Source organism: Delphinapterus leucas, chromosome 11 (assembly GCF_059928025.1).
Source record: "Delphinapterus leucas isolate spDelLeu-1000000601 "Yukka" chromosome 11, BTC_Dleu_Yukka2, whole genome shotgun sequence".
NCBI classification, from domain to species: domain Eukaryota; kingdom Metazoa; phylum Chordata; class Mammalia; order Artiodactyla; family Monodontidae; genus Delphinapterus; species Delphinapterus leucas.
The window spans coordinates 77,027,103-77,052,616 of record NC_143139.1 but is presented as its reverse complement, the minus strand read 5'-3'; the positions used below and the strand labels follow the sequence as shown (position 1 = coordinate 77,052,616).

At 34.8% G+C, this 25,514-nt stretch overlaps 1 protein-coding gene across 4 annotated transcripts in view; it reads left to right on the top strand.

The window, feature by feature from the left end:
• NR2C1 (nuclear receptor subfamily 2 group C member 1) overlaps nt 1-25,514 on the top strand; it is a 39,805-nt gene that overhangs the window by 7,409 nt on the left and 6,882 nt on the right. For 2 of the 4 annotated variants that reach the window (XM_022562376.3, XM_022562373.3), the window contains exons 3-10: nt 988-1,218; nt 4,236-4,317; nt 5,514-5,693; nt 6,755-6,902; nt 7,003-7,093; nt 11,272-11,456; nt 12,669-12,834; nt 18,510-18,631. In XM_022562376.3, coding sequence (XP_022418084.1) covers nt 988-1,218; nt 4,236-4,317; nt 5,514-5,693; nt 6,755-6,902; nt 7,003-7,093; nt 11,272-11,456; nt 12,669-12,834; nt 18,510-18,631 — 1,205 coding nt within the window. The remainder of the gene's footprint in view (nt 1-987; nt 1,219-4,235; nt 4,318-5,513; nt 5,694-6,754; nt 6,903-7,002; nt 7,094-11,271; nt 11,457-12,668; nt 12,835-18,509; nt 18,632-25,514) is intronic. The other 2 variants (XM_022562375.3, XM_089921139.1) reach the window with 2 other exon arrangements.

Here is a 25,514-nt window from a genome sequence, read left to right as displayed (position 1 = left end):
ACTAGCATGGCTGCTACCCTGATCTCAGCCTATATCTCTGCCCATATACGATACCCAAGTGCTGCCAGTATCTGTGCAATAGCATCCTATCTGGTCTCCCTTAATTCTGTTCTTGAACATTCATAGTCTGGTCTTCGCACTAAATCTAGAATGATCCTATTTGCAAAAGATCCTGCCACTTCTCTTCTCTGTAAACCCTTCAGTGGATCTCCATGTCATCCAGTAGGAAATCAGTCATTTTATGGCCTACAAAGTCCTATTCAGTCTGGCCCCTTTTGTCTCTCAGATCCCGCCTCCTACCATAAATCTCTCTCTCCCATTCTATTTCACTCACACAGCTCTCGGTGTGCTCTTGCCTCAGATGTATGGAACACACTCTTCCTGCCCCACAGGCTGCTGCTTCTACCTGGGATGCACTTCCCCTAGCTAGTTCTAAGCCTTGGTCTGCTACTTCACTCAGGTCTGTGCAAAGATGTCATCTCCTCATCACTGTCATTCCATCAATGACTCTCACCTTATTCTGCTTTATTTTACTTTGTAGCACTTAATACCACCTGACAATATTATTTGCTTATTTGGTTTTTATCTGCCTTTCCTCACTAAAATAAAAGCTTTATGAGAATAAAAATTTTGTTTTGTTTATTGCTGTATCCAAGGACTCAGAACAGTGATTGGCAAATAGAATGTACCCAATATATGTTTGTGTAAATGGAAAGGGAAAAGGAGAGGAAGGGAAGGAATCAAAATAGTGAGATCCATGTGTTCTTACTATTGTAGCTTTATTTGCACATTTGTTTATTTCTGTAGGATAGGATGTCGAATTAGAATTGGTAGATTTAATGGTGTGTGTGTATGTGTATTATATTGAACGTATGTATATAATGGTATGCTTTTCTAGTCTAGCTTTGTATCAAGGTATGAGAAAATTGTGCTTAGAGAAGAAAAAAGATTAAGTTGACTTGATTACTAATGACATGATTGTGTTAGATTGTTACAGAGCAGCAGACTGGCCAGAAAATCCAGATTGTGACAGCACTTGATCATAATACCCAAGGCAAACAGTTCATTCTAACAAACCACAGTGGCTCTACTCCAAGCAAAGTCATTCTGGCCAGGCAAGATTCTACTCCAGGAAAAGTTTTCCTCACAACCCCAGATGCAACAGGTGTCAACCAGTTTATTTTTACAACTCCTGATTTGTCTGCACAACACCTCCAGGTAAATAACTAGAGTTTCTTTTTATCTTACCCTTGAAAAACATAAAAAGCATATCATAAGTGTAAGTCCTGACATTAAGACTTTATGCCCTGCATGTTCAATAGGAAAAAATCTTGCATAAAATTATGTGCTGCCCTCGCCTATGAGCAACTATTCTTTTCCTCAAACATCCTCACACCCATATATTTTGGTGGGTTTTTAGTGGCTCACAGTAAGAGCCAATCTGGCTAGTTTGGGCAGGAAAGGATTTAACAAAGAATGTAGAGAGCTCAAAGAACTGTTAGAAAGGCTGAAGAAACACTTGTAGGTCAGGTTTCCAAGAATAACTACTGGAACATGCTTCAGAACTTCTTCTAAGTGACCTTCTGCATCTGCACAGTTAGGAAACTTCCAAATCAGGAGCATCTATAGAATTCTATAGCTGCAGTTTCCAGGACCAAGATGCCTGTGCCTTGAACAAGCAGCTGCCAAATCAAGAAGTTGATATTCTAGCTGCCAGCTTTGTCACTTTTGCTTCCTCTTTTGTCAATCAACTACATCTTTATTGATGTAGCAAGCAGTCTATCATGGTTATGCAGCTGTTTTTACCACTGGTTGCTATGTTTGAATACAAATACAATGAACCCTTAACTTTGCCTCCAGACACTTTGAGGAGAATGAATGCCAACTTAAAATTGGGTTCTGTATTTTGTGATGAAAACACTGATCAAAGAAAATCCCTTTTAGGATTGAAAAACTCCAAATTCATAAGATACAAAATTATGCCTATATATCCTGATCGGTTCTATTATTCTTCCAATTACATAATTTATATTATTTTTAGAAACAGCTACGGTAGAAAATGGATAGGATATATAAAGTTATCAGGAAGACGGAAGTCACTAAAAAAACGTATAACATTATCCATACCTTAATTTCTTTATTTTCTTAATTAACAGACTTGATTTTTTTTTTAGAACAGTTTTGTGTTTACAGAAATATTGAGCATTTAGTATAGAGAGTTCCCATATAATCTCCGAACACACAGTTTCTCATATTATTAATATTCTACATTAGTGTGATACAATTGTTATACTTGATGAACTAGTAGTATTTATACACCAACTGCAGTCCATAGCTTTCCCTAATTTTTACTTAATATCCTTTTTTGTTCCAGGATACCATACTACATTTTTCATGTTTTCTTAGACTCTTCTTAGCTGTGACAGTTTCTCAGACTTTCCTTGTATTTGATGATTTTGACAGTTTTGAAGTATAATGGTCAGGTATATTATAGGTTGCCCCATTGTGGGACTTTGATGTTCTTTTTTTTTTTTTCATGGTTAGACTGGGGTTGTGGGTTTTGGGGAGGAGGATCACAGAGGTTAAGTGCCATTCTCATCATATCATATCAAGGGTACTTACTATCATCATGTTTTATGACTGGTGACATCACCTGGCTTAAGAGGTGATATAAGATTTCTTCACTCTAAAGTTACTCTTTTTCAAAAGACTTTCTCTATTTAAAAATTAAGATGATATTGGTACTTTGCCTACGTTATGGATCATCTCTGAGAGCAATGAAAGAGAAACCAGGTATAGGATAGAATCTCCTGGACCAAAAAGATTTGATTTCTGGTCTGGTGACCAAGATGGGATGTGGGCAAGCCCATTAACCTCTCAGTGTCTCTTCCACCCTTAGGAATAATAGCAGATAAAATATTAGCACCATTTGCAATAGATATGCTATTAAAGAAAAGAGTGATACTTGTCATAGATGCTTTCAAAGGGCATCTAATACCAGAAATTGTTCATTTATTTGTTTAAGTTTTCATTGAAGACTGATTTTTATGGTGATATAAGAAGAAATGATGCCACTATAACATAGTAAGGGACTGCTATTTTATTTTATTTAAAAACTTTTTTTGGCTCTGCCGCTTGGCTTGCAGGACCTTAGTTCCCCTATCCAGGGATTGAACCCGCACGCTTGGCAGTGAAAGTGCGGAGTCGTAACCATTAGACTGCCAGGGAATTCCCTGGGACAGGTATTTTAATGACTGTTTAAAGTTTTTAAAATCAGAATTATTCCTGAAGGCATTCACACCCCCTAAGAGAAGAAAAAGAGTCAAAGTAGAGGTTTATTTTGTGGGCTGTTTTAAAGCAGGGGAAGATGTTTACTAAATGACGCATTTTTTGGCTTGAATTTAATTTGTTCACATTTCAAAAGATTGAAAAAAATGACAGAAAGATTGAAGGATAAACCTGAAAGAAGAAACTAGTATTTCTTTGCCAGTATTACATTAGCTATACCTAGTGATGAGCTCTTAATATAATTTAAAGAGGTTTGGTGATTTGCCCAAGGCCATCCCACCTAGTCCCCACTAACTTGCTGTCATTAACAGACTCCAGAGTCCATGCTCTCAACCTCTACACCTAACTCAAACCTTAGACAGCTCGAAAAGTTTATACCTTTGTATATCAGTCATGTTCCATAGTTATAAGTAAATGCTTTAACATATTTTTTTCTTTATAACTCCTTTTCTATTTAAAAAATTCAGATTTATCTTTTTATGCTGTTATAGCTTATTTTAGTCACGTCATTCCATATGGAAATGTTCTGAGTTATTCAAAGACAAATGTCATGATAGGACTGATAACTGCTGCAGTACTTTAATGTGTTCCATATGAATAATAAATACGTAATGGGTGAGATACAGTAAAAAATACTCATGTATTTGTGTGTTTAAGACTCTGTTTAATGAAATTGTTATGGAACAAATTATTACTGAACAAATTAAAAAGGTATTATTTCTGTCTGTGCTTTTTATAACATGGGAGTCTTAATCTATATGTAAAGAAAATTAAGAATACTTTAATTGATGCATGCCTAATAATAGAGTTCAAAGTTTTAGAATAACTTTTGAAAAAGAAAGCAAAAAGTAAGATTGACTGAATGTTCTTTTAATTTTTTATATGAGAATATTACTAAGTAACAACAAATTACTGTGTTTTTGTTTGTTTGGGGGGGTTTTCTTTAGCTCTTAACAGATAATTCTTCCTCCGAACAAGGACCAAATAAGGTTTTTGATCTTTGCGTAGTATGTGGAGACAAAGCATCAGGTAACATTAAAAATAACCTCCTATATGTGTTCTCTTGTTAAAATAACTATCTCATTACCATGTTTCTTCTACTGAAAGTAAAAAGAAAAAGAAGCAGGTTGTTTTTATGATTCATATTTGTAGCCTATGAAATTTAACTGATTTTTCCCCAGAGCTTTTTATTCTCCTAAAGGTTTTTTATTTCAGTGCAGTTTAATGTGATCTTGCAATGACATAAAATGCATATTTCAAAGAGTTATGAAAGACAGTTTCCCTTTTTGAAAGTAAACCGAACATGTGGAAATTTTTCTGAATGTGAAACCAGCTTTGTCAAAGGAATTGCTTAAAAATTAGTTGTGATCCTTAATAACATGTATAATTAGGTTGTTAATCTACCTGTTGAGTCCTGTTCTCATTCCAGGAATACAGAGTAACAGATTATTGAGGTGGAAAAGCTGTGGTTAACTTCTGTGTAATGCTCTGCATAGCTGAGCAGGCACTTCTCCAGGCCTATTTCTAGTACTCAGGGTTATGCCATTTTAGTTCCTTCATGCCAGAAATACGCACCCATATTTATTCATATAGATTCACAAGTGCCAGTGGGATAAGTTTAAGGGCCCGGCTTGTTTTCTTTAATCTTTTTTATCTTTTCCATAGCTTCATTAAAAAAACCTCCACTAGAGCTTTTCCAGGAGTATATTCAGTTTGTTAATAGTTGTGCCAAAGAGATGGTTTGTGAAACGATAGGCTTATCAAAGTATAACAGATTTCTCCAGAAATTTAAAAGTGGAACTCACAATGAGGAAAGATTATTAGATTTCAGATACTAACTGACATTATATTCTTTTTTTGGAGCAAAGTTTTTAGAATAAAATAACTTTTTACAGTATATAACAGAACTATAATTTGTAAGTGATCTCAGAAGTGAAAATAGTTTTTATATCATGGGGTTATGGGTGATTTTGTTTCTTCTCTTTCCCAAATTTTCCATGCCATTGTTAAGATTACTTTACAAAATTTAAAAACTCATACTGTAATATATTTTATCAGAGAATAAGTTTGTGCCATTCTCTGTTTGGTAATTCCTAAAAAAAATTTTTATGTCATAAACTCAGAAATCTCAGTTTCATCTCATGTTTAAAGGGAAGAAATGGGCTTATTTCATTTCAGTGCTGAAATATGTGACTTTTGTGTTTTCTTAAACATTTTGTCTTTAGGGCGTCATTATGGAGCAGTAACTTGTGAAGGCTGCAAAGGATTTTTTAAAAGAAGTATCCGAAAAAATTTAGTTTATTCATGTCGAGGATCAAAGGACTGTATTATTAATAAACACCATCGAAATCGTTGTCAATACTGCAGGTTACAAAGATGTATTGCGTTTGGAATGAAACAAGACTGTATGTATTAGCTTTAAAGGAGAGAATACTTTTTAAGAATTCAGGCACACTCTTAGAAGTGTGTTAAAATTAACACGTTAAAATATGTCAAATATATATGGTTTTTAATTTAAAGTTTTCCAACTAGAAATATAGAAATATGTGAATATGTATGTATTTTTTATACATTCAACAAATCTTTATTGAGTGACTATATGCCAGGCATGTATTTTTAGTTTGAACATGGTAATAATAATAAACCAACTAACTAGATACAAGTTTAGTTTTTGATTAAACTATCAATACTAAAGTGATTAATAAGGTAATGAAAATAGCTAGTATTGAGTTCTCATTATGCTTTACTCTGTGTATAGCGTATGAATTAACTTATTTGTTCTCACAGCAAAATTCTCAGTAGATGCTGCTGTTATCCATGTTACATTTGAGTGAACAGAGGAAATTTAGTAACTTGCCCAAGGTCACACAACTAATAAGTGGCAGAACTTGGACTTTAATCTTGGCAGTTTATTTCTTCTCAGGAAATGTATATTTAACAGCTACAGTATACCATCTCCTAAGTATCATGAAATAAAATTGCTATAAAATAAATTAAATATATTACCTCTGTTTTATAAATGAAGACTAAGCAATTGAATTGCTTCTCAAAAGTCTCCCTGCCCTTAACTGAAAAAAGATTTAACTTCAGTCTATTTGTGGTTCTCTATTAGTATTGTTTTCAGTTGGTTAAATATTACTTCATTTTTTAATACTCTTATATAGGTAATTAAAGGACTCCTAACTTCAGGTTTCCTTTTTGAGCTTTTAAAAAATAGGAGTTCTTCTACATTTCTGCCACGGCTGGGGCAGGGAGAGAAAAGAGAACAAGAGATGCACATTGGCCAGTTTTACTCTTTTGAAGCAACTTTTTTGAACTTGCAAATAATTTCTAAAGATTGATGGTTATCCTTGGAGTTCAGTTACAGTAACCACGTCTCCCATTAGCAGCATTGCTGACCTAAAGCTTACATTTGTAATTGCCTGTAAATTCTGCATTGTGATATAAGTTTGACACATTTTTGTAGCTGTTCAGTGTGAAAGAAAACCCATTGAAGTATCAAGAGAAAAATCTTCCAACTGTGCCGCTTCAACAGAAAAAATCTACATTCGAAAAGACCTTCGAAGCCCATTAGCTGCAACTCCAACTTTTGTAACAGATAGTGAAACTGCAAGGTATAGTAAAAACAACCAAAAACCACATATATTAAGGAGCTGGTAATTTGTTTTTCTTCCCAGTGAAACTAAGGCTAAAATTTGTACTTATTTGTTACAGGTCAGCAGGACTGTTAGATTCAGGAATGTTTGTGAATATTCATCAGTCTGGCATAAAAACTGAGTCAACTATGCTGATGACACCAGATAAGGTGTGTTTAGTACAATTAATTTAAAGCTTAAAAGTTTTTAAGCTTTTAAAATTTTTTCCTTTTCTCCTCCATCAATTTGGCCAATAGATTTGGTCTTAAATATTCCCTGTTACAAATTGCTTTTTTTTTTTTTTTTAACAAATTATCATCAACGATTTGGTAGTATCAAATGACAAAACTAAAAGATTTTAGTGATGAGTTTGATGTCCCTTATTTAAGGGAAAACAATCCATGGATTAGCAGATTACAGTGCTCACAAGCAGTGGAACACTCTTCCAGAGGAAATTTAGTCAAGAGTGAGTTTTATAGAGCATTTGAAGCAGCAGTGAGGAAACGGCTTAATTGGCACAGAGGTTGGGGATTCTCTTGTGAATCTATCGAGTCCTGTTGTCTAGGGTGAGGTGAGCTCACTAAAGCTGGAGCAGGAGGATTGTGACTGGTGTATGATACATTTCCTTGAAAGGTGTTTCCTTTAAGTGCAAACTGACTTAGGTTTAGGTTTGTGAAGTGGACCAGGTCACTAGAGCAGCCTCCGTTTTGCGAGTCCTGATAATACAAATTAACTTTATCAGTAGAAAAATGTTCATTATTCCACTAGAACAATTATAGCTTCAATGTGAAAATGACAAACATTTAAATGTCTTCCAGGTTTCTTTTTTTATATATATATATTTATTTATTTTATTTTATTTATTTTATTTTTGGTTGCGTTGGGTCTTCACTGCACGCGGGCTTTTCTCTGGTTGTGGTGAGCAGGGGCTACTCTTTGTTGCTGCGTGTGGGCTTCTCATTGTGGTGGCCTCTCTTGTTGCAGAGCATGGGCTCTAGGCGCACGGGCTTCAGTAGTTGTGGCACATGGGCTCAGTAGTTGTGGCTCACGGGCTCTAGAGCGCAGGCTTAGTATTTGTGGCACACGAGCTTAGTTGCTCCGTGGCATGTGGGATCTTCGTGGGCCAGGGATCGAACCCGTGTCCTGTGCATTGGCAGGCAGATTCTTAACCACTGTGCCACCAGGGAAGCCCTCTTCCAGGTTTCTTTCATCTTGAAATAAAAGTCCTCAGAAATAGAAATGTATAAGTATAAAATTCTTTATATTCCTTTTGTGTTCTCCTACAGATTTTAGTGTTAAAATACTTAAAATATTTCAGGTGAAGAGAAATTCCTAGCACACCTCTCAAAACATTGACTTGAGTCAAAAATAGGAGTAGGGTTGCATGAGCTCTCATATTATGTATCCAGGTCATCTGGGTTCTCTTAGAGAGTTGGAGCAGCTCTTTATTGAGCAAGGCGTCTGAAAGAAAAACGGTTTGCTTATTTAGATCCAGCATGTAGAGTTTCTCTAGTGTTAAACATTTTTCCTGAAGACAGATTTCAGAGAGAATATGAATAGTGTTTCTCTCAGGCTATAATGTGATCTGGTTTCATATGCCCTATAAGATTATTCAGTCTATATATGGCCAGATTTATGCTGTTATTTGTTGCTTGATACTTTAAGGCACTCTTAATACTTGTGCTCTGGAGTCAAATTTCATCTGCCATTTACTAGCTGCATAACCTTGGGCAAGTTATTTGACCTCTTAGTGCCTCAGTTTCTTTCCTCATCTGTAAAATAAGGGATAATAAGAGTGTCTACCTTACAGGCTGAGCTTTAGCATGTTGTTATTAATTGAGGAGATTTGGTATCTTACCATAAATATACATCGTGAGGAATTACATACAAGATTTCACTTATCCTTATCTGCATGGTTTGTGCTTAGAATGGTGGTTACAATTTCATTGACATTACCTCCATTAGGAAAGGAAGAGAACTAAGTTTTGTTGAAAAATTACTATTTGCCCAGACACTGTAGTTTTCTATATGTTTTTATATTAAATTGTATTAACAGTCTTGTGTGGTTAGTTTCTGACGAATGGTCCCAAAACTGTCAAGTTACAATGTGAGATCTTTCCACATTAAACACCTAGTTAGATACACATTTTATGAAATGGAAGAGATTATATAAGTGTTTAAGTTTTAGTTGAAAATAAGAATACCTAAAAATGTTAATTCCTTTTACTCATATATATAAAAGAAGGCTGGAGCAGTGGTTACGAGCATGGGCTTTCCAATCAGGCAGTCTGACTTCCCATCCTGCCTCCACTGCTTACTGCTGGAGTGACGATGGGTAATTCTTCTTATCAATAATAAAGGGATGATGATTCCTATTTCACAGGGTTGTTGTGAGGATTAAGTAAAAAACATGTAAGTAGCAATCCTGTAAGAAACTCAGTAACTAGTGGATTACTGAATAAATGATTCTAGGACCATTCATTAATTTGGGGAGAGCACAAAACTTACTTGCCTACCTATTCAGTGAAATCAGTTTCACATAAACTAAAGAATTGATAGAAGAAATGAAGTTCAGGACTTCCCTGGTGGTGCAGTAGTTAAGAATCTGCCTGCCAATGCAGGGGACACGGGTTCAATCCCTGGGGCAGGAAGATCCCACATGCCGCAGAGCAACTAAGCCCAGGAGCCATGACTGCTGAGCCTGCACACTAGAGCCTGCCAGCCACAACTACTGAGCCCATGCGCCACAACTACTGAAGCCCACGCACCCTAGAGCCCACATGCTGCAACTACTGAGCCCATGTGCTGCAACCACTGAAGTCCGTGCTCCTAGAGCCCGTGCACTGCAATGAAGAGTAACCCCCACTCACTGCAACTAGAGATAGCCCCGCACAGCAATGAAGACCCAACACAGCCCCAAAAAATAAATAAATAAAATTTTAATTTTAATTTTAAAAAAAAGAAATGAAATTGAAGGAAACATATGTATCCTTTTAGGATTAATAACACTAAAAACAAAAACCGTAAGGGTATAATGAGGGGACTTTCTCGGTGGTCCAGCGGTAAAGAATCTGCCTTACAATGCAGGGGACACGGGTTCGATCCCTGGTCAGGGAACTAAGATCCCACATGCCACGGGGCAACTAAGCCGCATGCCACAACTGCTGAGCTCGCACGCCTCAACTAGAGCCCACGTGCCACGAGCTATAGAGCCCACGTGCCCTGGAGCCTGTGCGCCACTACCAGAGAGAGAAGACCCGCACACTGCAACTAGAGAGAAGCCTGTGCACCACAATGAAGAGCCCGCATGCCTCAATGAAGATCCCCCATATGCTGCAACTAAGACCCAGTAGAGCCAAAAAAGGAAGAAAAAAAAAAAAGCTATAATGAAAAAATTTAAATATCTGTGGTCCTATCAATAGGCCATAGAAGGCAACGAAGGGCCTTTCATTAGGTTAGGGTAGAATAATTAGAGCATTTATAAAAGAATAACTAATGAATTGAAGCACATAAAATATATAAAAATCTGAATTTAAAATGATACTCAGAATTCATCTTTCATCGTGAGAGGTTGCTATGGCATTGATTCATTGCTCTAAAAATAGGTAAGTAAAAGGAAGAAAAATCAAGCACTTACCTGCCTTTCCTGTACAGATTATATTTCTGGGTAGTCAGAGAGTTAAGGATAGAAAGTTTTTTCATAAAAGAATTATAATTTATATGCATAAAAAGATACACATTAACAAAAATAAAAGCTGAAGACAAATAGGAAAACGTGCAATGTATAACAAAAGCCCAATATCTTAAATATGTAAAGAGACTTTCCAGCTACACAGTGCCTGATGTTCAATGCATTTAACACAGTGGCTGGTAAAAGTTGGCATCCTAGAAGTCTGTTCAATAATCCACTTTCCTTTTTTTTCTCTTTTCATTAATAAAACATTAATTTTATCCGATATAACTTTAAAGTTTATATAATAAGTTTTGGAAATTACTGTAATAATATTATCAGAATTTTAATGCTAAAAAGAACTTGAAAGATCATCTAATTTAATATCTTTTTACAGAGGAAACAATTGTTACATGGATAGATTAGCCAGTAAGTGCAGTTTTAGTTTAAGGTAACTTTTGTATAAACATTTCCTAGGAAATGTACCTGATATTTTTAAACTTGTAGTTTCCTCAAGTTACCTCAAAGCTCAGAGCTCTTTGATTTTACTTTTTGGATTTCATTTATCTTAGAGTATTTTTCTTTTGGCATTTCATACTCTAGAATTAGGTATTTCAGATTTAAAAGTTTACTGATACCAATTTGCAGAATTTTAATTTTTTTTTTTTTTTTTTTAAGGCTGAATCATGTCAGGGAGATTTAAGTACATTGGCAAGTGTGGTTACATCATTAGCAAACCTTGGAAAAACTAAAGATCTTTCTCAAAATAGTAATGAAATGTCTATGATTGAAAGCTTAAGCAATGGTGATACCTCTTTGTGTGAATTTCATCAAGAAATGCAGACTAATGGTGATGTTTCAAGGTAAGGTCTGTTTTGATTATGTGTCCTTTTGCTCAAGTGTCCTTTAGTATTTCTTAAAATATGTTTATGTTAAATATTATTTATAGAAGTTTCAAAAAACATATATCTATTAGACTTAGAAAACTTAAGGCATAAGTAAATTTTAATTGAAAAATTCTATTCAATATAAAATGTCCAGCAGGTTACATTGTAAACAGTGAGCCATAAGTGAATATGATAAGATTAGAAATGTAGTCATAAAATTCAGGAATTTTTTTTTCAGTAAAGATGATAATTTGGGTCTGAATTTTCAGATATCTTAGTTGCCAGATTTTATCTTTTGTGTATTTAAAGTTAAATATTTGTCTTTCTAGGCAGTCATGTTCATTTTCCCCACCGATTTCTAGTGATGAAAATAGATTTTAAAAACTTAGTTGAATCAATTACGATTTTAAGTTTACACTTCAGGAAACTCGTATCAGAATTCTACTTTTCCTTCTTTTGGTATTAATACTTAGGATGCAGAAACCAGATTTTTTCAGGCTTTTTTCACACTATTCATCTTCTGAAATATTGAAGAAACTGCATTTAAGAGTCTCAAATAAGTACTTTGTTAAATATGAGATTTTAAAGAACTGTAGAAGGCATTTCATTGTAAAATATGGGGAGCTATTTTGACTAGTTAATTTGCTAATATTATTTGCCATCCTGATCTCAAATTCTTATAGTTCAGATATAGCTATGTTACCATAAGTTTTAAAGTATTCTCTGAATTTTTAAACAAAATTAAAACCTAACTTTGTGTTGTGTAGAATACAATAAAGTCAACATAAGTTCTTGCCCTTGGTTTTCTAAATAACTTATGTATGTAAAATAAATGGGCTGATACCTTGTAGTATCAAACGTATAACTTGTAAAAGCATATTTTCATACCAAAGCGTAAGAATTTTTCTCCCCTTAAATTACATAAGTTTTTTTAAAAGACTTTAATCCTCTGGTAAAATACATTAATATAATAATATAGTTTTTCATACGATATATTTGAAGTTTAATTTGTTGCTTTTGGAGAGAGTGAGTCAAAGACATCACTGAAATAGAATGCTCAGTGATACACCAAAGTTCTATTTTCTAAACAATTTTTAAGGCCTAAATCTTAACTTCAGAATTTTATATAGAATTTTCATTTTATTGTGGAGATTGGCCAAGCTCACAGCTTCTGATGTCTCCTTATAGGGCATTTGACACTCTTGCAAAAGCATTGAATCCTGGAGAGAGCACAGCCTGTCAGAGCTCAGTAGAGGGCATGGAAGGAAACGTACATCTAATTGCTGGAGACTCAAGCATAAATTACATCGAAAAAGAGGGGCCACTTCTCAGCGATTCACATGTAGCTTTCAGGGTATTTCTATATATATGTATATATATATATTTCATAATTTTTATGTTGGTTACCATTTTGATTTTAATTGTCCTTTCAAAAATCAAAGTATATTTGTTGTGCTTTTAAAGTCAGAAATACCCCTGATAGAATTTGAGACAGCAGCTAAAACATATAAAATAATGGCTCAATAAAACATCCTGTTTATAAATCATAGTCATTATATCAAATAATGTGTTTAAGAGTATAAAAGTTAGCTTTTAGAAAATTTAGACATTTTTTTCATTTAGACTCTATTAAATATAGTTTTATTGATGGTGGTATTTTTAACTTAAGTATTGGCATTTGTGATGTGTTGAATCCACTGGTTTATCCAGCGCCTAGCTACTACTACTTTAGTGTAAACCAGTTATCTAAGACCCAGATATTCTGCTTTTACCAAGTAACTACAAAGAACACAATTAATTATATATTGCCCCAATTAGCTAGCTCTCAGCTTTATTTTTTTTTTTTTATTTTATTTTTTTTGCGGTACGCGGGCCTCTCACTGTTGTGGCCTCTCCCGCTGCGGAGCACAGGCTCCGGACGCGCAGGCTCAGCGGCCATGGCCCACGGGCCCAGCTGCTCTGCAGCATGTGGGATCTTCCCGAACCGGGGCACGAACCCATATCCCCTGCATCGGCAGGCAGACTCTCAACCACTGCGCCACCAGGGAAGCTCTCAGCTTTATTTTAAGAAGGTTAAAATTATTTAATTCTAACTTCTGTTTTTTAACTTTTTATACTTTAACCACTTGGAGAAGGTACATTTGTAATTTCTTTTTTGCTTCCTTAAATATGTTAATTTATGATGGAAACAATACATGTGGAATACTAGAAACAATGCATGTAGAATATTAGAAAATAACTTTCTGGCATTTGATTTGTCATTCAAATAATATTTGGACCACAGCTATAGAGAGGCTGACCATTGAGGCCCTACATTAAGACCCTGCTGTTCTGACCCCTCCATTTTAACCGCTCTTTATCTTTGCTCTGCCAACTCTGAGTACTGTCAGCAAATCATATGCAAGTGATTCCAAGTACTTAGGAGATTTCAATTAGCAATGCATAGCAGTCCTGGAATACCTGAGGGTAGTTGCTCTTAACTTTACTATAGATTATAAATTTCCATGGATTTCTTACAAAAATATGCACAGTTATCAAATAGATATGTGTGCTACTGGCAGAAATAATGAACACAAAATAAATCTAACACTGGCCAGAACTGCATATGATAAAATTTATTCTTGTAAAATTTGACTTGTAGAAATGGCCCAGAGAAAACTCACAGTGACTTAAATAATTCTGTAATTTGATATAGGCAATAAAACATATCAGTGAAACCAATCTTTATGGAACATTTCACCAAAGATAATTTACATGGAAAAAATTAGAAATGTTTTACTTACACTTTACAAGAAAAAAATTTATGGGGGCTGTAAGAACAGGCAGTGGGAATAATCAGTGTCATTCTTTAAAAATTTGTTTTGGACAGGTGAATTGGGGAAATTAGAACTTTTTTTTCCCTTCTAGAATTGGTTTTTTTCATTCCGTCTTTGACCCGCCATACTCTGGGTATCCTCAGAATCAGCACTATGAAGTTTCTTGCTCTCCTGGAAAGGACAGCTCCTTCCTTCTCTGATTCTTATTTACAGCCTCTTGAGTTTTACTTTTCAGTGAGTTCCCAGCCTGGTACTGTCATTATTAGTTCTCTCATTGAGATTTTATTGTCATGAGTTTCAAGCCCTGATATCTATAATCAAAAATTCAGTCCTCTCAATTGCTGAACTAACTAGCATTTTGTTTCTCTCTGGCATTTTTGTGTACAGTGCAGTTTGCACCTGCTTTCATGCACATTCTTTCATTTGAGCCTCACCACGGTCTGTTGAGAAGCTTTGGATTTTTATTGTCGTTTTGTAAATGAGAAGAGGTTTGGAGGCTTTTGTTGTCTTATTGAAGGCATTCCAGAATTAAGAAGAAATAGTCTAATATGTAACTTGCATTTTGATTCTGAAGAATCTAGAACAATAGTAATATTTAACATTTTTATTAAACTTTAGTTTCTGGTGTGATTTCATATACTTTATTCCACTTGATTTTTTAAAATTTCCTATACAAATAATCACGGTGGATAGAATTACCATTTAAAAATAAGCATATGAGACAGAGGTAGGTATTTCTAAAACTGTTCTTCTCTGATGCTCATTATCTCAATATTAGAATCATAATCCTTCTAGTCACCATGTTTGATGTTTGGGAGACATTGTCATTCTCCCCAAACCTCACTACCTTCCATTGCATGACAGAATCCTAACCATTCTATGGTTTGAATTTCTCGCTTCCTCTTCATTTTTACTGCCATATTTCATTCCTTTACAAATTTTTTACTTAAACTGTTAATAGTAATTAACCTTTGCTTCCAGTCTCCTCATCTTGTCCTGTGCACTGGTAGCAGAGTGATATTTGTTAAAAAAAACAATCCAGTTATGCTTCTGTGCTGCCTAAAATTCTTCAGTAGTTTTCCATTGCCCATCGTTTCTCAGACATGCCTGCCCCTTTCTTGGCCCTCTCTATAGCTCATTCAGTTTCCATTTTATTCCTCTGTTGAGAGTACAACACCTAGCTTAGTGGCTCACAGTGAAAGATGCAGTAATATGGTTGCTGAATTACTATGTAATCCAGGGTCACACAGCTAATTAATGACAAGTTGGAAGTATTATAGAATCCAGGTCTGCTAATTCAAGTCAAATGATTTTTTATTTTATTTATTTATTTATTTATTTATTTTTATTTATTTTTGGCTGCTTTGGGTCTTTGTTGCTGCGCGGGGGCTTTCTCTAGTTGTGGCGAGTGGGGGCTACTCTTCGATGCAGTGCACGGGCTTCTCATTGCAGTGGTTTCTCTTGTTGCGGAGCACAGGCTCTAGGCGCGTGGGCTTCAGTAGTTGTGGCATGCGAGCTCAGTAGTTGTGGCTTGCAGGCTCTAGAGCACAGCCTCAGTAGTTGTGGCACACGGGCTTAGTTGCTCCGCAGCATGTGGGATCTTCCAGACCAGGGCTCAAACCCATGTCCCATGCATTGGCAGGCAGATTCTTAACCACTGTGCCACCAGGGAAGTCCCCAGATAGCTTTTTAGAAGCTGTATCATTCAGCCTGTTTTCAGAACTGCTAGAAAGGTAATTGCAGACAAGTAATGACTTCTAAAATAGGTAGCCAAGTTTAGTTCATGTCAACACTCTTTTTAAAAATCATCTTAATATAATAAATGTGCATAATTTGAAAAATGTGTTTAATTCAATTTATAAACCAGAAAATCCACAGGCATTTTTGGGAAACTTTAACGCCTTTGTAGTAGAAATTTACCTTCTCTGTATAGAGGAAGAAATCTTTGTCTTTTCAGTCTAAAAGGCCTGTTGAATGAATTGTTTCTTCAGCTAGCATTGGCTTTCTGATTGATATTGCTAGAGGTATATCTTGCTTTAAGAAAATTAAGTATGTAAAATAGATAAATTACAAGCCATTTCCTCTCTCTATAAAATAATACAACATGGCAGTCTTTTGAATAATGAATTCTTCTAGTATAGATTGCAAGTGCTTTCAGTTTTATGATTAGAGCAACAGAGACTTTGCAATGTTGTCACCACTGTTGTGTAAATCAGGGTGCATCTGTACTTTTAGCCCTTATATCCAGTTTTTACATATTACAAGTATTTCATTTACATATTATAAGTATTTCATTTGTTTAAAAGTGATTTTAAACTACTTAGCAAAGGGTAATCTTGTTTTTGCATCTTATTCCTCCCCCCTTAAAACTAGTAATCTTTGGTAATCCCCGACTTTTCAGGCTTTTTTTCCCCTACTGACCTTAGACAGTCCTGAAAATGTATGATAGTTCCCAATTTTTTTTCATATACTTACGTGCAGAAACCGTTGCATCCTAATAATTATATTTATCATGCTTAATATCTGCTTACCTACAGTTCTTTTAAGAATTGTCTTAAGTAATGTTATTTTAATTTACTGCTCCAGTAAACATTTCTTAAACATTTAAAAAATTATCTTTTCACATATGGAATTTCAACTGTCAGTTGCCCTGTTGTTTTATTACTTGACACCATTTATAAGTAGATAAACCATTTATGGCTAATATTGAACAAAGGAAGTTAATATTTTTTGCATTTTTATATAACATTTCCAGAGAACTTTGATATCATTTTGATGAAAACCTTTGATCTGTTTGGCATTGTAGACACCTTTGAGAATCTGATAAAAGCTATATATGCCTTCCCCAGAAAAATACATATGGACGTATCCACCCATCGCACCATAGAGGTAGCCACTGTTAACTGTGTGGTGTATCTCCTCCTGTCACATATATAATATAATACATATAAAATGTATATGTATATATACATACTCTCTTCTTAACATAAATTGGGTCATCTACATATTATTTTGCTGTTTTTTTCTACATAGATGTCTGTGAAATGTTTTTCTTATGCTATCTCAGTTTATCTTACTAATTTTAATGCCTACAGGGTACCTTATAGCATGGATTATTCTTTTTCTTAGAGATAGAAGATTGGGTTATTGCCAGCATTTAATTTCTCTGTTAAGAGTGGTGCTGAAATGGACATCCTTATATGTGCTTTTTTGTGCATGTATGCAGGTATCTTTTTGGAATAGAGATTTAGAAGTGGCACGGTTAGGTCATAGGATAAACTCAATTTTAAAATTTTGATAGATACAGCCAAATTGCCCGTCACTTTACCAATACTCAGAAGTATGTGTTTCCCTGTATCATCACCTATGCTTGATATTATTGATCATTTTAATAATTTTAAAATAGAAAAAAAGTTTCTTATGGATGAAATTACATTTCATTTATAGCAATAAAAGTTCTCTTTAACAAGATTTTCAAAAATGCTTTTAGAAGTATTTTGATGTAGGATATTTATTTCCAACACATTTAAAATAATTACCTACGGTCTGCAGTACAGACTGATAGATAGCCTGTGAGCATTATGGCCACAGACACATTTTGTTTTACCTGTAGATTAAATGGGGAGATTTTACAAAGAAGCTGCTCTTTGAAAAATTGAAAGAGCTGGTAGTACTGAGCCCAGATTCCCATAAGTTTTCAGTGTGTTGAATTCAAGTCACAGTCATGCCCTTTATCTGGGAATATGCACTTTCCAAATGGCATCAGCAGGCTCACTTCACTCATTATTCTCCTGACCCTGTAAGCATTTGAATTTGCTATCCCCGTAGCCTAAATGAAAGGGACATTTAACATAAAGGATTGCTCCTTAAACTGAATTTGTTGTATATCACTGTTAATGAAGGGAGGGAAGGAAAAGACATGTTGTTAGACCAAGACAAAAAATAATTTTTAAAAAACAACCAGATGTCATGGTTGGTATTTGGTAAGTGGAATTCTGCTTTATCTGAATTTGCTTTGTTAGAAACTGTGGTCTTCTCATTTATTCTAAATCCTATTTTTAGCCGTAAAATCTAGTGACTTGGATTATTTCAAGATTTGCCTTTGGGTTAATATATTAGTTATTTGATATGTTTACATTTAACTTTTTCAAAGAAATGATGATTTAGAATTGTCCGACGTAAGATAACTTACCTCAGTCCCTGTTCGTACTAGCTCACCATGCCATCTCCTATGCCTGAGTACCTGAATGTGCACTACATTGGGGAGTCTGCCTCCAGACTGCTGTTCTTATCAATGCACTGGGCACTTTCGATTCCTTCCTTCCAGGCTCTAGGGTAAGTGTCTTGAAGTCCTTGAATATAAGTGTGATTTTCTAGCACAGACGTACATTAGGCAAGAACTTTTATTTTGGGAGGATTTGATTAAAGGGGGGGGAAATTATATAACATTATAACTTGAAATTTTGTCATTTATATGATGAATCATGGCAGGTGGTATTTACTGTATATTATTTTTATATGGAAGATTATCTGAACTTCATAATTTGACTAAGTTAATAATTTGAATGAAGTAAATGCAGTGGAGCTGATAAATCATGGCCAGCATTTGTAATAGGCCATCTTTGATTGGCTTAAATTAGGGAGGCTCTAGGGATGTCTTGGGGTTGTTGTTTCCCTCCACCACCACTGTTTCAGTGTCACCTCAGGCTTGTTAATAAGGTGCTGAAACTTGTATACACTGAATATGTTTGAAAATAGAATCATGTGGTTGCCCAACAAAAAGGGTAAGAAAATGTAAATTACCCCATACCACCACTGTGATGATTTGGAAATTTGGTTTGCCACTAAAGGGCACATCTGTACTCTGTTTGAATTAGATGGTAATGGAAAATGGTCTACTGTAAGAAACCCGAGCTTTATCTAAAGTTTGCCAGATTTACTTATATTGCTTTAAAGTAACTGGGATGAAGAAGCAAAGAGACCATGGAAAAAGTTAAGCCCATAGTTAGAAAAGTATTGTTTGAGTTGTAGGACCTTACTCTACAATATGATTTCATAAACAGTTCAGTTTCATATCCTGTACATCTGTTTTCCCATTCGCCAAATAGGAATAATAACTGCTCATTCTTTATCCTTAGAGAATATTTTGAATATAACTAAAAAACATATCTGAATCATGACTGTAAAAGGCATATATAGAACCCCACTATAATTTGACTTATTAATCAGTGTTGGATGTACCATGCATTAAATCATGTACTTAAATAATATAGTTGCATAGACTAAAAGCCTGATTTAGAATGGTTAACCTTCAATTTAAAATGATTGATAGCCCTCTGTCTCAAAATAGCATTTAACTTTTAGGATTTCTCCAGTCTGCTTAAGAAAAAATTAAAATACAATGTAAATTTACATGTTAACAGTTTATTTATTTTAAAGCATTAAGTGTGATTCCTTAAGCTTGTAACTGGCATACATATGCCTTGAAAAGTAACCTGGTGATATTTTTCATAATAGGCTATCAATTATTATAGTAAAAATCAAAAGGAAAGATGTAGCAGGGAGTGATTTGAATTCCTTGAGTTGGTTATAACACCATTGATCTTAAGTATGTCTGTTAAATTGAGTGTGATTATCCTATAGAAATAGTCCGAATGTTGGAGAAACCAGAAATGAAGCCTGGAGTTTCCAGTTATAATATAACTTTATAGTGGCAGCCACAATTCCCTGTGATCTGTATTGAAAAATCAGTTTCAATATAACTGCCACGGAACTCTTTGCAATTAGAATTAACTATTGTGTAGCATTTGAAGTCATTAATTGCTACGTAAACTCTTATCATTAATTGCTACGTAAACTCTTATTTATTATCACTATCTAGATAATTTATAGTTTGAATTAATCAGATGGATGACAACTAAGTACTAATGATGGGAAATTCTTTTATGCTGTAATAAAAGCTATTCTGAGTCTCCTAGAAACTGGCATTGCTTGCATTTTTATCTCTAGATACAAAACTTGGAAACAAAGCCCTAATTTTACAGAGAGAAACAAAGCAACGTTACTCATTTTCTAAAAGTCAAGTTTGTTTTGGTCAATTTAATGGAAGGGAACAGTAGTTTAAAGACTCTTATACAGTGGGTAGTTAATACTATTTGTATTTTACAATCTTCCTCTGTTTTACAAGGATGTTACTTTTCTGTTTAAGATTTGTAGTTTCAATACTTACAGGAATTCAGTTGTTTTTCAGTTCTATCTGCATAATTTAGGTAAGTGACTACAGTAATAGATTCATTTGGCGGGAGGGGCACTGGACATGATTTGTCTGGAGTAAAGGCAGCAGTCCTCTTTAACTAGATTCTTATAACCGAAAGTTCCAAGCTATCACCATTTGCTACAGGAGACTTTACTGAATAATTTAAAAACCTTCCATTAAATGCTAACCCTGAAAGTTGACTCTTAAAATCCCACTGAAACAGAGTAATGTTTACTATAACTGTTTGAAACCAGTTCTCTTGCCATATCACTACTTTTCCCTAAGGAAAAAACAGATGCTACCAGGTAAAGTATAATGTCTTGCTTATATAAAGCCAAATGGTTAGGTTATCCCCAGGTATAGGTGAGTTCAAAAGTCATATTCTTTTATCAAAATAAATAGCATAAACTATGATCTGATCTCTGATTATGAGTACTACATACATATTTTAATGAACATTAACAATGTAGTACAGTTGTTAGAGGAAAATACCTATATCTATTTGTGAACCTATATCTATTTGTGAAAGAAGTTATGTTTACTCTTATGCAACTTATTGTATTTATTAACACTTGCGTTGCACCTGACTGCCTCCTCTACCCAGCTCTTTTTGCTTCTCAAAGGAAAGATGTTTTGCAAATAGGTGGTATAATGTGACTACAATAGTCATTTGTTTGTTTTCCCTAACAAGAAAAAACTGGCAGCGCACATGCCCTTACACCACAGATATTAGCCTTGAATGGAGGAGGTCTCTGCTGAGAAATGTGACTTTAGCATTTTACTTCCTAAAATTTGTAATGATTTATTTTAAAAAAGCGTAGACTTTGACCACCTTGGTTCAAATTCTGGATTTATTCGTTTGCTAGCTCTGTTATTTAACTGAGGCTCCACTTCTACATCTGTAAATTAGCAGAAATGCTTCCTTGCAGGTCATGCTACTTAAGGGAGCTGATCGGTGTAAACTTCTTCAACGCAGTGCTGCTGACAAAGTAGATAGTAAATGCTCACTTTCCTTCATACTCTTAGGAACCTTCTTTCTAAAGGAGACTTGCTGTTTTTCTTTCTGAATGAACTTTGAAGAAACATACTTGAACAATATAGCTAACTGTACTACAAGGATTTTATGTTTTGGATAAAAAGTGTAAATAGAGGGACTTCCCTGGAGGTCCAGTGGTTAAGACTTTGTCTTCCAATGCAGGGGGTGCGGGTTTGATCCCTGGGCTGGGAGCTAAGATCGCACATGCCTCGTGGCCAAAAAACTACAACATAAAACAGAAGCAATACTGTAACAAATTCAATAAAGACTTTAAAAATGGTCCACATCAAAAAAAAATCTTTAAAAAATGTAAATAGATATCTTTCTATAATTGATCTCTGCATTTAGCTCTTTCACTTTTCCTTTGGAAACAAAATAATCTGGTGGTTAATTCCTCAATTGCCACTTTTCATCTTTTTTCCTTAGGGGTACTCATCCTTTGCACTGATACTCCTTAACGTTTTCTCTGAGTCTTCCTCAACAATGCCAACATATTTTCTTACTAAGAGCTGTAGCACAGGCCATTAAAAACTTTGACTTTTTTAATCAGTTGGCTCTGTTCTTTTCCCTGTTCTTTGTTCACTGGTTGATTACCTTGGTTAGCTGTTTCCTCTTTTAAACTTCAGAATCAGCGGTTAAGGTGAAAACCGAATTACTTCAGACTTTTCCATCATGTTTGCTTTTAACCTTTTCCTCATGTTTGTAAAATGTTAAAGTAATACTTACATATAGCAATATAAAGTAAACCTTTACTCTCCAGAGGTAACTAACCCCACTGTTAAAGTTTGGTTTCCTACCAGATCTTTTCCATGCCACATTCAATCAAATACACAAACACTTACACATTCTATTCTTTGCCTTTCTTTTTACACTTATATAATGGACGTCTTATATCAGCATGTGTATTCTCCTATTCTTCTTAATGGCTACCTAAGTATTCCATTTTATGGATTTATTATAGTTTACTTATCCCTTATTAGTAAACATTTGGGTTGTTGGCTAGTGTTTTCTGGTGGTCATGTTATATCCAAAGCTACAGTAAGCGTTGTAGCATTGTATATATATATCTTCCTACTTGTGTTAGTATTTCTACAAAATAGCTTCTTACAAGTGGAATTGTTGAGTCTAAGAGGGTATATACATTATAGTTTTTTGGCAGGTACTACCAAATTGTCCTCCAAAAAACTATTCAGTCAGTTTATGCTCATACAAGCAGTGAATGAGAATGAATGCTTATTTCCTCACACCCTCCTCAATACTGGATTTTATCCATCTTTTCTGATAAATGAAAGTAGTATCTTGTTATCTTTTATTTCATTTGATTTAGTTTGAAATTGAATCTTTTTCTTTTTTTCTTTTTTTTTTTTTGGTCATGCAGCTTGCAGGATCTTAGTTCCCCGACCAGGGATTGAACCCGGGTCCTTGGCAGTGAGAGCACGGAGTCCTAACCACTGGACCACCAGGGAATTTCCAAGATTGAAATTTTAATCATTTTTATATGGAGATTTTTTTAAAATTTATTTTTGGCTGTGTTGGATCTTTATTGCTGCACGGCTTTCTCTAGTTGTGGGGGGCAGGGGCTACTCTTTGTTGCAGAGTGTGGGCTTCAGTAGTTGTGACATGCAGGCTTCAGTAGTTGTGGCTTGCGGGCTCTAGAGCACAGGCTCAGTAGTTGTGGCACACGGGCTTAGTTGCTCCGTGGCATATGGGATCTTCCCTGACCAGGGCTCGAACCCATGTCCCCTGCATTGGCAGGTGGATTCTTAACCACTGTGCCACCAGGGAAGCCCTATATGGAGATTTAAAAATACTGATTTTCTCTTCATTTAAACTTTACTTTCAAATAGATTTTGATAGCCAATTTCTTATGGCAAGTAATTCTTCTCAGATACTGAATGGAAATGAGAGATCAGCTTGGAGATAAAATTTCACCTGAATAATTCCCAGTCAAAAAAATTACTTTCTGTACTCTGAAGTTGACAATATTAGCATTTGTTTGAATATATTCAATTCTTAAATAAAATGTAATGTTGTAAAGGTGGCTATGGTTCTTAACTTGATGAATGATTTATGTTAAACATGCTGATTATCCTATCGATTATCCTAATTTTAAAGATTTATTAAGAAAAAAGTTTAAGTGCCTTTTATCAGGATGTACATATTTCCTATAGGATGTTCTTAGCACCTTAAATCTCTTTAGAGAAAGGGAAAAGAAATCTCATTCTTCTGTTACCTTGTTTATAATAAAGTATATAGTTCTTGGTTTAAAGATTACTTAAATGGAAAATGGTTGTGAGTTCTCACTTCTGCCTATTCTGTATCCCCCACAATCAGAAATCATTTGCAGATTCATTTTATATGCTGTCTTCTGTGCTGTTCACTGAGATACAGAAATGAATAAAGGAGTCTGCATTCAATGAGGTTTTAATCTAGTATAGGAGACAGATTCCTAAACCAATAAATTAGAATACCATGAAATAAGTATAAAATACAAGTATATTTATGGCACTGAAGGGGTGTAATTAACTATCTTGGGGAGAAGAATGTGGTAAGAGAATGTTTCAGTTAAAAAGTGAGCTCTGGGACTTCCCTGGCGGACCAGTGGTTAAGGCTCTGCGCTTCCATTGCAGGGGGCACAGTTTCGATCCCTGATCGGAGAATTCACATCCCACATGCTGTGCAGCACAGCAAAATAAAAGTGAGCTCTGAGTTATATTTTGAGGAATAAATAGGAATTAGCCAGTAAAACAAATTGGGGAAAGCACATTCCAAGAAGGGAGGGCAGCATTTAGTAATTCAGTCATCAGTTTTTATTGAACACCTACTACATGCTGGTTATCACCTCAACAAGTTTACTATTGTTCTTCCCTCTTCCTGGAATACTAGTTCTCTAGGGTTTTTTTGTTTGTGTTTAAGTTCTTTCCCATCTTTCTCTACTTAGATATCAGCCCCTCAGAAAGGCCTTCTCTCTACTCCCACCCCATTTTCCAATGCATCATCCTACTTTATAGTAATGTAGAATTTTCATTACCAGAAACTAATGTTTGTATAACCGTATATATATGTGTGTGTATAATATTTATATAAAATATTTGAAGTGATTTTTTTTATTATGTTTCCTTTCTGTTTCATGAAGGCAGACTTTATTCATCTTGTTTATTGCTTTTTCTCCAATGCCTAGAACAGTACCTGGCATATACTTTATTGTTATGGCCTATTCACATAATTCTTATATTTGTGTCTCATAACAACTCTTTGAGCAAGATATAGGGCATATAGTGTCTCTGTATTTTATATAGTTAAGCAGCTGAGACCCAGGACTCTTATTTGCCTAATTTCAGTCAGTGGATCTAGGCTTTATAACCCTGGTGGCTTGACTCCTATTCCAGTACTTGTTTTACTTTCTCAAGCTGCTGAGATTTTTTTATTCAGAAACTCAGGAAAAGCCTTCTGACCTTTCTTATCTTTGCTACTCCTAGCAAAATCTTTGGTGTCTCATTTATGGGATACTTATATCTCATCTGAAACATAGAATAAACCAATTCTCCCAGGAAATTGGTTGGTTATCTGTCATCAGATAATTCTAACTGCCCTTTTTAAGAAGGTTTTTAAATGTATGCTTTTGCTTTTAATTTTTTTTTAAACACCTTTACTCCATCTGTTTCCATGAAATGTGGGCTTAAAGCCCCAACACTTAGTTTGAAATACTACTTGCAACTGTTCTTATAAACTGGCTGATTAATGAACTAGCAAATTAAATTTCTAAACCTTATCAACTGAAGTCAGGTACACAAAATAAAGAATTGATCAAGTCCATTCCCGGTTGGCCATTTAGAATAATTTTAGTTCAGTAACATTGTATTTTTAAATATATGAGTCAGTTGTAAAGTTTTATAAAATGTATTTTAATATTTGATATTTGTTTA